At 37.1% G+C, this 14,181-nt stretch overlaps 1 protein-coding gene across 7 annotated transcripts in view; it reads right to left on the reverse strand.

Moving 5' to 3' along the window:
• Positions 1 to 14,181, reverse strand: part of CCDC91 (coiled-coil domain containing 91) — a 114,447-nt gene that overhangs the window by 7,361 nt on the left and 92,905 nt on the right. The window contains exon 13 of one of the 7 annotated variants that reach the window (XM_053978663.1): positions 5,594 to 5,834. The exons of the other annotated variants lie outside the window; for them this stretch is intronic. Coding sequence (XP_053834638.1) covers positions 5,745 to 5,834 — 90 coding nt within the window. The 3' untranslated portion in view covers positions 5,594 to 5,744. Of the gene's footprint in view, positions 1 to 5,593; positions 5,835 to 14,181 lie in introns of those variants that run through there. 7 annotated transcript variants of the gene reach the window in all.

The following is a 14,181-nucleotide window of genomic DNA, read 5'->3' on the forward strand; positions in this document are numbered from 1 at the left end:
ATGAATGTTTTGGAGAATTGAAAACACAGAGATGGATGTGTGAAGAGAATGGGTTCTGAAGGTGGATTTAAGGGACTGATTATAAGGATTTCCATTTATTTGGTGTTTACAAGTAGCTGCTGGTTGCCTGTTGAATAGGATTAATCACCAAGGCATTTCTTTGAAGTTAAATATTGATTAGCCACAGGTAATTATTCATAGACATCAGTCTGGCATAATTAAATATTTTCCAAAGGACTTGCAGTATAAGCATTCTTATGTTTCCTGTCCCCTCTCTGATGAATGTTCAATAGAAAGGGGACATTTTGACACTGGAGGTAAAACAATTGAAGCTTTTTTAGTAATTGGTAAAGTAGTTTACCCTAGTTAATTTAGTCTTAATTTCTCTATGTATTTTTATTCCTGATAAATATACTAAAGCTTTGTCTGTTTGCTGTTTGCAAACAAATTGATTTCCATTTGCTATTGGTCTGTATGGTTTTGTATTATATGAATTTACTAACAAAAAAAAATTCTATAAAAGAAAGAAAATACAAATTGAAGAATGATGACAGCATAGTTCAGACTATTTTTTTTATAATTTAGTTAAACTTATTTTCGGAAGAAAATTAATATAAGACTAATCTAACAATTCCTATTTTTACTTGAAAAGACTCTGGAATAATTTTTCATTTTCTTCTATAGTTCTGACTGTTCACTCTTTGATCAACACTTAGATGGAGAGCAGAACACCAGTCAAAAGTGCTGATGATGACAGACTGCTTTTCTAAATACTTTTATACTTTTATTAAGGACTAGAGAAACAAATTTAAGTCCCTTTGAAATCAGTGGAATTGGGAATATACATTACTTAAGGCAGAAATTATAGTGATGCTTGATTTGTTCATGCATATAAATAATTTACTAAAAAATTCTGTCAGTGGCACTCCCTCCTCTGTGCAGGGACTTGCTTGACAACGACAACATGTTAAAAATATGCTGAGTTACTCCTGGAGCAGGGAATCCAGATGTAACACAACTTCTTGCTTAGAGTCAACCACTGATGTTGCAACTGAATTTGCCTTTAGGTATTTCTGTTTATCCTAATTACCTATACATCTGTACCTAACAATAATTACCTAACAATATGTAATTATTTTAAAATTATTTCAGCATCAGTCTGAGCTATAAATTACAGTTATGGTCTTTCTGAACAATGGTCTGAACTTCAATTCTAAGTGAATAAATGGGTGCATTTTAAATCTGTGATACTTTCTAAATATTTTTAGAGACAAAGTATTTTTGAAAAATAATGGTTTTTCACATATGATCAAAACCTTAACTTTTGCAGGCTCCTGCTGGCCCAGTTGATGGTGAAAAGCACTATTGCACCTTAGTGCTAAGATTCCACTGTGCTGGATATTGGCCAACAAACGCAGTCCAACAGACCCTTGCAGTAATTAAACACTCATCAGTGTCTTTTCATTGCTTGATTGGTCAATGCTCCTCTTTGAGAAAAATTCAAAGACAAGGGCTTTGCTTTGTACAATTTTTATGATATATAGACAGGTTTTGTTTGGGTTTTTCCCCCTCCACAACTAACCCACTCCAGTGAATGAGCCTGAGACAATCCTGAAAGGTTCTGTAGTTGCAGAAATTCAGCCACATGCTAATATTTTCTAGTAAAACTGGGTTCAGAAGTCTTCCTCAATGCACTAACACCGAGAAATGAACTTCTCCCCACAGATCCAACAGGCTTTAAAAAAAAATCCCTAGCACATTAAATAGACCATATAGAAAAATTATTACCTTGAGGAACATGCAAATCTGAGAGTTGGATGAGGAAACAATGAACTACTTCCTCTCATTTCTATAATGTATGAGAAGGAAAACAGATCCAAATGGTACATATGTGCAGCAGAGCTTATTTTAGGGTTAATCCCAGGACAGGACATTTTTGTCTGTCCACCTGTGAATTTCTACTATTGACAACACTTACTAAGTATATAAAAACAAGGTTCTTCACGGCTGTAATTTATATAGTATCTCCTACACATTAGAAAGTCATCAATGTTCAAGACAACCTCTAGGAAAGAGTGATGTTTAATAAATTATATTGCCATGTGAAAATGTTTGGGTTTTTTTCCCCTTTAAATAAATAATGCTGCAACTTCTAAACCTTAAGGATTTTATGTTCGGAATTTGATCATTAAAATAATACCATATGTTGGACACATCTTTAAAACAGATTTGCCTAGTTTGCTGAAGGTAGTGGGAAAACAGCCTGTCAAACCGCTCAGAATCTCCACTGTCTCCCAGCTGGACCCAGGAAAGTAAGAAAATAATAGCTTTTCTTTATATAAGTACAAGAAAGAAATTTGCTTTCAAGGAAATTAGATCATGTGCAAAAAGAACTAAAAACCATTGCAGCATCTGCTCAGACTACTGTAGAAGGTGAAAAATAGGCATTTTCTAAGCCCACAAAAATAATAACGAATATTTATGTGCATTAGCACATGAGAAATCTCTTCAGTGACCTGCCTACTTAATAGGTTATTAACATGGGGTTTCTTCTTTTCTAAAAATTATTTATAGACTATCACCATACACTAAAAAAAGGAGTTACCATACTTGCTACTACAATTGGTTCAGCAATCTGATTGTTGTGGTTTTAAGTCACAGATTTAAGATTCTTAAAACAAACATACAGAAACACATGCAAACAGTGTCTTCAAAATCTCTGACTGACAAATAGTTAATATTTGGCCCTGGCAAATGCCTACAGAGCTTATGAAACACAATGGATTACAGTCTCTCCACAAGGTAGGCACAAGCAGACGACTAAAGACAATGTGGCCAGATTCATCAGATCACTTCCTCTGATATGAAAAAAGAGAACTAGAACTTTACAACAGCACCTAAATAAAGGATATACAAGTGACTATCCTAGATTGCAAGGCAATATGTGTATTCTATTTGCCATCTGTTGGAGGTGTGGCAGTTATCGTTATCTTATGTTAATTGGGCAGCTTTCTTTATCTCTTCCACAAACCAATCCTCCCTCCAGGGACACATCTGCTGTTAATGGGCCATTGAGTGTCACTGCATGGCTGATAAAAATTCCATCATCCCATTGGGAGATGCTCCGCCCAGGGGGAGGAGCCAAGCATTCCTACCTGGATATAATCTGAGATTTTGGGACACCAGGACAGACTTTTCCACTGGATTCCCAGAGGAGCAGCAGCCTTTTCCACTGGATTTCCAGAGAAAGACCAGCCCCATCTACACCACCACTGGATCTTCAGAGGAAGACAACACCCATTTCTGCAGGATCACTCCTGCAACAGAACCACACCTGTCACTCCAGGAGGACTGCAGCCACCATTTCAATTGGACTGCTACCAACACCCTGACCCACAGGGTGTCTGGTTGTATTCTGACTCTGTTGTTTTGTATTACTGCATTGTTTATTTTATTTTTATTTTCTTTCCTAAAAAAGAACTGTTATTCCTGCTCCCGTATCTTTGCCTGAGAGCCCCCTTAATTTCAAATTTATAACAATTCAGAGGGAGGGGGTCTACATTTTCCAGTTCAGGGGAGGCTCCTGCCTTCCTTAGCAGACACCTGTCTTTCCAAACCAAGACAGTGACTCACTGGTTTCTATCCAGGCTTGTCAGAGCCTGAATGCTCATACAGTGTAGAAGTCCTTAAGTTTTCTTCTAATCTCCAACTGTTTTAAGTAACCAAGTCAGTCTTGGACACTATCACATCCTGATTTAATACAGCTACATATGACTTAATAGAGATTACACAGGGCTTCTGTGGAGCTTCATAAACCCAAATGGCCACCTTTCCAGGAAAATGCCTGAAGACTATCAGACTATGCTTCCTGAAAAGCCCTGAGTGCAGGGCTGGGTGATAGATCTGGTATCAAAGATCTATTTCATTTGTCAGTATGCAAACATGTTCCAAATTAATCCACAGTAACCACGCTTGGTTAAAAGCAGCAACAATCTTCCTACACATAAAAAAATTTATTGTTATTCAGCCAAATAAAAAATGTTATCTGATGGGCTCATGTTGAGTCATGCTCACAGAATTGCTTTACAGTACCCAGATGATATCTACAGAACTGGATTAATTAAGCTTAACTTAAAAGCAAACAGCAAATAGAGGCATTAATCAGAACAATATTTTTTGTTACTGTGAATATGTATTTTGCATTATCTGTGAATAAGTATGTAAAATAGAAATAATCATTGCATCATATGTGTTTGCAGTGTATACAAATTGGAAAAAAAAAAAACCCTAATAATGTGCATGACTGTGAAACCACAGCTGTATAACTGCTACTCCATTGCCATGGGTGCTTCCTAAACATCTATATCTAATGTGATCCTTCATGAACAGAAGGCTCAGCACAATGAGCACAATTTCATTGCCTCTAAGAAGGGTAACAGGTAGTTGATAACACACATGACAGAGAATTACTGCTTTAGGCTGGGAGGTGAAAAAAACTGTCTTATATGGAAAGCTGAAGCTACAAATAACATAATGAGTCAGACTGTAATTAATCTACGTAGGTATCAAGGAGACTGCAGTTGCATCATGATTATCTGAAGGCTCCTGTGAAACTTTGACACTATCTGCCACAGCCTCTAAAGCAAAGTGTCCCCTGACAACACACTGGAGTTTGGTAAATAGAAGCAGCAGGAGAAAAATCCCACCTCTTGCTTTTGAGGAACACGTGATTTAGCAGCTAGGATTTCATTTTAATGAAAGTTTAAGATGTGACAGGATGAAACAGGACATTCTAGAAGTCATGGACAAAGGTGGTATCACATGAAATACAGGTATCTTTCTAAAATTACCATTGTAGGTTACAGCTGATGGATTCACATGAAGAAATTAAATGATGAAAAACAGCCTGCAGCAAATCTGTGATAAATTTAGCATTAAATCTGTGGCAATATACATGCATTAGGATAAGTAATTATACATCAAGGTTCAGGGAATTCAAAATTAATATCCTACTATTCAGATAGAAATTTTTGAGCCCACATTTACTACTGGACTTCTTCAGTACTGAAAAGATTGAACACAATGTTTTTTACTGACAGTAACATTTTACTGGAAAACTCAGTTTGGAGTTTGAAGCCAAGCTACTGCAGCAAAATTCAGGGCAGCTGCTGGCAAAATAGTTCATAAAGCTGCAGCTGCAACAATATCATCAAAGGCAAGACCTCTTTGTTTCAAAACACACACAGATTGAGTACCCACGGCTCTCAGCATGTCATCACCTACAACACCACAGGCAGGAAGATTCTAAAGGAGGAGGGAGAAATAACCAGCAGGACACAATAATCTGCAGGTTTTCTGCTCCAGACTACTCCAAATCCTTCCTGCAACTGCCAGCCAGTGGAGATTCCTCAACAGCAGTGTATTCCCCAAAGCAGTTTCCTTTGGGTACCTGCCTGGCTATTCTGCTGCTTTTTCAGATGCAAATTTGTGTCAAGGCTTTGCTGAAAAATTACACCCAGAACATACAATTGTTGTAGTTGAGATGGTCACAATACACAGAAACACTCCATTTTCAGAAGGCTTCAAACCCCATTTTATTATAGCATGCATGCTTTTTATACATTCCTACAAAACTCCTAAGTTTACAGTTTACTTGTTGGTCAGGAAAGACAAACAAAATGCTTATTGGAAAAGACAGTTGCAGATTTCTCTTATTTATCCTTCTTTCTTTCTTGGTTTCTGTGTCAACGACCTTGGTAGAAAATACTTTCAGGGGGAAACATGGATCCTCTTATCAAACTTCTCTCTGGCTCCCAGAAGTTGCTGTAAAACCTCTTCCACATACAACCACAAAGTAAACAGCAGTTTCTCAAATTGGCAATACTTTGTCTCACATTAGTAAAAAAAAAAAAACAAACCAGAAGAAACTGTTGCTTAGCAGGGTGGAGTGGGGGGAAAGGGCAAGGGAGAGAGAAATATACTTGACCAAATTGTATGAGTCAGTAGCCTGCAGCCAAAGCAGAAAAATAACATAAATACTTATTAACTATAAGTCATTGAAGCATCTTGCTGAATTTCTAACACACGGGTAAATATTTGAATGCAAAAAGTAAACAGGAAACCACATCCCTTTGCTTCATCTATCTAATCTTGCTATTGCTGTAGGTAAGAAAATTTATTTCTTTACATGTTTCTCTAGCTTCATAGACAACTCGATAAAGTCTCAAATTTTGATCCCACTGGCTTTGCTGCAGGAATCCAATTGCAGGAAATAATTTTAGGCAAGATTAATCAAAACACATATGGTAAGCCAACTTTCCCATTTACTTTTTAAAAATCAGAGTACAGTAGAAGGATAAAACAGTGAAAGACATACCTGGAAAAAAAGAGCAAAGAAGCTGCAGATTTGGGGTAAAAATACTCTGAACTTTCCTGCATATAACCAACTAAGTCTCAAATAATTCCCCAGCTAAAAGAGTAAGCAGATAAAACTATTGAGGTTCAAGTATCTACACATAAAAGGACTTGGGTGTAAATGAGAAGCAGCACAAAAACCCCAAACAAACCCTGAACTACGAATATTCCTCAGCTGTAGGAAAACGTCTCAGAGCAGAATAAACCATCCTTATACACAATGTTATCTACTCATTTTATTTGTGCAGTGAACAAGAGAAAAAAATAATATGCCCTCAAAATTCTACAGCCAAGACAATCTACCAAGTAATGTCACTTTGTGGTGGTTCTGCAAGGACTCTAGGCTTATTTTATCCTGGTACATGGACAGAGAAATTCTACAGAGCACCTCGTTAAAATAACTGCGATTTCTGGATCTTTGCAACACAAACACAGAGACCACAAAACTGCCCCTGAATGTCATGGAAACAATGGAGAAAAGGGGCTTCTGTGTTCTGTCTTTGTCTCTTTGGGCCTCAATTCCAGTGTAATTAAAATGGTATCACAAAAATCTAGGGATTCAAGAGACAGTGACCCAACTTCTGATCTCTGCACTGGGAACTCATAATAAAATCAATCAGAGTGGAACAATTGCCTCTTCTCTTTTGCAGTGTGACAGCCTTGCAGGTGCATGCCAAAATGCCTTTGCTGAGCATGGCCATCATTAAATTTCTAAGACTCTTTAGGATCCCCTTGGTGCTAAAAGAATGGTACAGCAGGGACTTGGAAAAAGCCAAGAAGTTGACCTATGACTAAGAAAATAAAACTGCAGATGATATTCTTAGCTTTAATTAATCCAAGTGATCATATTGAACTGATTAAACTTTCCCTCTAGTACAAAGCAATGTGGATTACACCAAGTTAAAGATTAAATTTATAACTGCTGTTATGTTACAAAAATACCTAGTTGTACATTCTCATAAATTCTGAATCAAGAAATGACAGTGAAATACAAATACAGTTACAAGCATATAGATTAATTTGAAAGACAAAGACAGTAAATAATTAAGGTTTTATCTTAATAGGAATGACAAAAAAATCCCCAAAGTCCTCCTCCTCAAAACACTCACTTACTCAGCTTAATAGAGTATTAAATGTTTAAGCTTCACAATTCAGCTGATCTAGCTTTCTCACTAGGATGGCAAGATAAGAGTATTCATGTTGATTTGGATGCATAGATTTTTCACACATGGATGCATAGATTTTTCTGGGGTTTGTTGTTCCTGTTCTTTTTTTCTCCTTAAGTTACCTACTCTTGGTTAATCAAAAGGTCTCTTGAAAATGTCCATGGACAAGAGTCACAAGTTGCACTAAAAATAGTTAATCCCACACACCTAATCAAGAACTTTGAATTTTTTTCTCTACTCAATAGCAAAACATATTTTGAGAAAGTCATACAGAACACAAAACAACCAATCTTCAAACAGATGATCTGGTTACAATTCTCACATTTCCAGAACTACACCATGAAATTCTAATACTGAGGGATGAATCAGAAGTAACACAGGAGAGCCTCACTTGCAGGGGGCCAGAGGTGTGTAAGGATGCCTCGTTTCCTGCTGTCACAGGCAGCCTTCCTAATGGACAACAGAGACATTTGGGAGCCTCCTCTGCCTTCTTATCAAATACTTGCAGAATAGAGGGACCCTGGATGACAGATCTTGCCTTTCCCTGGACCTCAGGTGTTGCCTAATCACCTGATGATGAGAAAACCACGCCGCTCTCCACTGACAGATAGATCTATCTAGATCTGGGTAACACTAGTACAGTGCACACTGCAAGTCTTTATTCCTGTGAATACTGTATATCCACAGAGCCAGCTGAATAATTATGTGTTTGCAGAGGAAATCCAAAGTTACTCTTACAGTAATTAAGATGATATACATTGGATCAAAAACACAATACATCTCAATCAGAAGAGTAGCTTTGAAATAGTGGAGTATCCAGTCATCTCATTGCTGAACATTATAATTCATCCTGTTATTTTTTTCCCTTTTTGGCTTTGATAGCACAATATTTTCTCAGTAATAATACCACTTGATTTCAGTTTCAGCTGGAATCTCGCCTGACTAAAGAGTACAGGCATAATCTCAGTCTTTGTAGATTTATACACTGTGGCACACAAGGATATATGAAACAGTTTTAACTTAAGTAAAGAATTTCAAACTCTGGCAATTTTACGCTGAAGTAATTGCAGAAAGCCCTACAATAGGCTATGTATGTAGTTTCAACTAAATGGCTTTCATCAGCATAAATGATCACTCAAAGAGTTTGGAAATTATAATTTTGGTTATTTAACAATTTTCTTTGTATTTCAATGAAACTAAGTGGCAGAGAATTGTATTTTCCCTCCTTTCCATTTGTTAAAGACAGAACATTATAATTTCTAGGAAAATAAAATTTTTTCTTGAATGCATTATGTTTTGCTATTGCAAAGTGGCAGAAAAATGCCAAAATGTCCTCTGAAGAAAAATGCTTACAGGATCAATCGATAGAAATACTACATTCCTCCACAGGAGACTATAATTTCCTTTTAATATTTGGAAACAATAATTTCAAAGCTTATAGAGACCTAAAAGTTCAGGAAGAAATGTCAGGCTCACTTCTGTATCCCCTGCAGATACATCACACTGTTTCAGGATCCTTATCCACAGAGGAGAAAAGGAGAGCCAGGTGCACCAAACTCATCTTACACTACAACTTCCCATAAGTCCCTGGCTTAATCCTTTGGATTTATACTGCTCTTTGAGTTGGGTAAAGGAGCAGTGTGAAAATGCTCCTAAAGCGTCAATGTAAATGTTTCTTTAGTCCTATTAAATCCACAAAACAGGCCCAGCTGAAGGAGCAGGAAACTGAGCTAAGGAACTCTCAGTGACACCATCACCAAGTTCACCCTGGGCATGGCACAGATGTCCTGACATCAGGTGGATTGAGGACATCACCATGGGGTCCCCTAGGACACACTGGATGGTGGTGTGCTCTGCAGTAACACGAAGTTTTGCACTGGTAACCTGCAGCAGCTGAGTTATTAAAATAGCTGATGCAGAAACAGAAGATAGGACTAAATATTTTTCAATGCCACTTTGTTGCATTACACAGAACTTTATGTTCCCCAAACATGACACTGAATTCAGCCAAAAATGATACAGCTTCATTGCTTTTCTTTAAAAGTCAGAAGAAGGGGGAAAAGTTGAAAGAAAAATACTCAAGGTGACGCCACACTTTAAAAACTGGGAAACTGGTCTGTTAAAATGTGTTGGTGGTAACATTTAGGGTTTGGACTCCCATTAATGGGGCCCCAGGGAAAATATAAACACTCTTTCTGAAATTAAATCTTTGAGTTTGCCCACCGCAGTCTTGTTTTCAGCTTCATCTGCTGGCACGTCAGCCTGCAATTGAGGCCTTGCATCAAATGCCAAGCCAAACATTCAGCAACAAGAATGGTAATGACACCCTATTTTGTTCTAAGGCACATTAAAATATAGCGGGTATTATTAAAAAAAAAAAGGCAAAAAATCACTCATTTGAGATTAATAACATAAAAGAAAGTGATTTTCGTAACCTCTCTCACTTGCACTTGTCTTCAAATAATAAACCTTCAGAAGAAAGCTGTGCCTGACTCTTGAAATCAAGCAGACTTGCAAAACAGTAACACATATCAAAGTTCTGATAATAACTGCCTAAGGGCATAAGCTTTACCTACAAGAGTTCAAAACTAAATTCCCTGGTTTTGATACACGATTTTGCAAGTGGCTTAACACGAATGGATCAATAAATTGAAGTCACTAATTTGTAATAGAAGTTTCTCAGGAGGGATCCTTCTTATTCACAGGGATATGACATACTAATATCAGAACTCTGTTACTGGAACACCTACCAGCAACTCTAAGTTATCTCTTGTATTCCCACATTCTTTTCCTAAACACTGTGTTCAAGGTGAGAGTGTGTTGCTCCAGCTATTAGTTTTTCCCTCTCTCTCTCTCTCTCTCTCTCTCTCTCTCTCTCTCCCAAATCTCCAGCCTTCTGTAATCTCTCCATGTAGATGGATCTAGAGTAAGGGATGCAATGAAAGATACAGCCCCTGTTCCAGGTAAGGGATTGAGATCTCTTGCCTGAGAGGGGAATAGTCAGCCCAGCCTATCCTAATCCCAGCTTCTGTGATGTCTCATGATGCATAGGAACTACCCCCTATATGGGAAATATTGCAGTCTGGATCTACATGGGATGTATGGAGTTTCTAACATAAACACTGCTAAGATATCAATCCCTGATGTGAATCTGGGTTGAAAATTGATCTGACTCGGGGAGCAGACTGTACCCATGACTCAAACCAGGGATTAACAATAACTTACCTGCCATGGGTAGGGAATTTGAAGAAGCTGCCAATTTACCAAGGAGACAGAGGAAATGGTGCATGAGGAATTGGTACAGGGACTTGTTCCACCACTAACACACAATGTTAACTTGCATAATATAAGATACAACATACTCTAGACTGCTACCCAATAAATGGAGTGAATTCCAAGCTTTATCTTTAAAATCAGCCCCTCAATGTGAATAACAAAGTGAGACCAAGCAGGTGTCAATTCATGGCCTAATCAACAGCACTGTGTAGAAACCCTGCACTGTTATTTGCAGACTGCATGGATTTCTTTAATCAGAGGGAGGTGAGACACCAGAGCAGGTTGTCCAGAGAATCTGTGGATGCTCCATGACTGGAAGTGTTCAAGGCAGGGTTGGATGGTGCCCTGGGTCATCTAGTGGGAGGTGTCCCTGCCCATGGTGGGGGGGTTGGAACCCAACATGACCTTCCAGATCCCTTCCAAACCAAACCATTGTGAGTCTATGATTCAGGTCTGAAAGCAGCAGATTTCTGTGTTTGTCGTACCTCCCCTGGAGTAAGGAATTAGAAAGAGGGCAGAGTGCTGGATCCTTATTATTGTTCTAAGCTAGAGCCAAAAATGGTTGCAGCAGACACTTTTTAACCATGTAAGCATATCAGTCCTCAACAGAATCACATCAGCACTCCTGCTGGAACCATAAAGTCAAGCATAAATTAAAAAAAACCCTGAGTATTAGATGTAATAACCTGCAGTAACTACAATACCAGTCTAGTTACTGAAGTTAATGTAGTACTACATGGGAACAGTTCTTTTCTGTTCAAGACATTTGTAGGTAATTTAGAAGCCTTTCAAAGCAATAGTTTCACATTCATATGGAGTACTTTTCTGAAAGGCAGGTATAGGGGTTTCTTATTTTATTTCCATTCATCATGATGTCAGTTGTGTAACTATCTACTTTATTAGAAATAAAATAATTGAGCAAATTTACTTAAAATAAATATTAGATGTGCACAGTTGAAAAAATTTAGGCAATATAAGTAAAGCAAAATCAGTAATTTCTAATCCAAATGAGATTAGCACCCAAAGAATCTGAGCTCTTGGGTTTAAAGCTACATTAGGATTCACGTTTCAAGAGGAGATTTTGTGGAGTTGCAATGGTTACTGCCAGTAGATGTATCATAAAAGGAGGTACCATCATACATGGAAGCACAGAGAAGAAAGCAAAGGTGCAGTCAACAATAGAAGGTCAAGGACTTCTCATCCAAATAGAGATGTTACCCATATAATGAAAGTCTAGAAAGCATGCAATTCAATAACTTAAGGAAAGACAAAATATAGGTAACCAGTAGTTGAACTCTATGTCAATTCTTAGTTGGACAGAAAGCCAAACTGCTTTTGAAATCTCTTTTTAATTTTAAAAATTTGCTTTGATTGTAATTAGGACAATAAACATGAAGATTGGTGTATGGATAAGATGAAAATGGGTCCAGCCTCCTGACACTTCCTCAGTGGCAGAAACACCAATTATGTATAGAGATTCTTCTACAAGGATAAAGTCACCTTTGAAAGTAGGAAATTAAAAATCAATAGCAAGAAAAAAAAGGTTTTTTTTTTTCTGTCTGATAAGAGGGGCCAATAAGCCACTGTTATTTCCAATTAAAATGATGTTTGAAGGTGTTTTCTGGTAGTAATATTATTTTCAAATCCTTTTTTACAATCACAGCCAGTTTCAGCCATCAGACAGACATCTTATTTCTCTTCCAATGTACTGATCTTCCTCGTTAGTTTGATCTAATTCTTACTACAAAAAGGGTTATTAATTACAAGGCTTTTATAATGATTATATTACCTATTTGATAACTAAGGCATTTATGCCAATATTGTAAAGAACTAAAATGTTATTTCAACCGCAGCACTTGAAATGTAAAGGGAGAACTTTTAGTCAGGTTTGTTTGAGAAAACCTTAAGAAAATTCACCATTTTCTGTGACAATTCCAATGGATTAATAACAGAGTAACTATGTAGAGGTGCACATATCTTTTCATAAGGTCAGATTTCATGAGTGAATTAGAGACAATTCCTCAGACAATTTGAAAACTCAAATGAATTTGCAGCAGCCTCTTCTCAACAAGGTGGATAAATCTAATTAAACTTGAGCTTCACACATTCTTTTTGTCTTTACCTTAAATAACTAGATGTAAGACATTAGTTTTCATCACAAAATCTTCTCTTAAAATATCAAAGAATGAGGAAATTGCATGGAAAATACTTCTCATTTTAAGGAAAAAAATCTACATAGATAACAGGGGTTATAGCAATTGTAAAATAGATCACCTTCCACAATCTGTATTGGTAAAGGTGCTTTCACAATAGATTTCAATAGGCTTTGCTGCTAAACTACAAAATCAAACATAAAACCCCCAAGAAGTTCTAAAAGTGCATTCATGATAAATCAGATCTGCATGAATATATTTAATTATGAAACATAGCACATGCCACTTAAAAATCCCTGAAATGGGATTTTGTACCATAACCAGCCCCAAAAGTCAGTGTATCTGTTAGAAACCTATTCAAAAGGTGGAAACAAAGGTCTACTTGTTTCCTTCAGACAAAATAAGCATACAAAATACACTCCATAAATACAGTATGCTATTAGAAATAACCCTGAAAAACAAGGATAACCATGGAGGAAATTAGCAGTTTTAATCTGATTTACTGTCAGATTATGTCAGATATGTCCTGCTGTCTTGGATATAACTTGATCACTATTTTTGTTCCCTTCAAAAGCATTGTGACTACACTGCATCTGTGCACAGAATGAAATGCACAATTCCCCTTTCAAGTGGTAAATACTTGTTGCACTGCAGAATAATCCCACTGAAAGTGGGAAAATGTATGACCTGCATTTGCCTGGAATAAGCTGACCTTCTATAAAGGTGTTTTATTAGGGTAAAATAGTATTTTCCAAATATTCCAAGTCTTTTTCAGAAAAGAGCAAAAATAATTCCAGTTCTTCTGGTTATGTGGCAAAGAGCCAAGCTGCCTGTCCTGGCACATCCCACACATCCCTGGGATGAGCCTGGAATTCTGTTTTCCAAAAGCACCTGTATTATTACCAAACTAAAGGGGTAATTCCTCTATGCAAAATCAGAAGAGAAACTTGTTGGCTTTTTCTTTTGCTTTCCTGTGAGACAGACACGGCTTATATCAGCTTGCCAGTTATTCTTAAATATAAATACTGTGGTTGAAATAGGCCCTTATTTTCAGAAAAAAATTATCTATTAAATACAAAACCCTGAAAAGTATCTCTTGGGCTCTTCTCAGTTCTGCAGTGTTTTGGTAAACATTAGTGAGAAAAATGTTTAGTTCTGTTCTTTTCTAAAGG

Source organism: Vidua macroura, chromosome 5, assembly GCF_024509145.1.
Source record: "Vidua macroura isolate BioBank_ID:100142 chromosome 5, ASM2450914v1, whole genome shotgun sequence".
Lineage (NCBI taxonomy): Eukaryota > Metazoa > Chordata > Aves > Passeriformes > Viduidae > Vidua > Vidua macroura.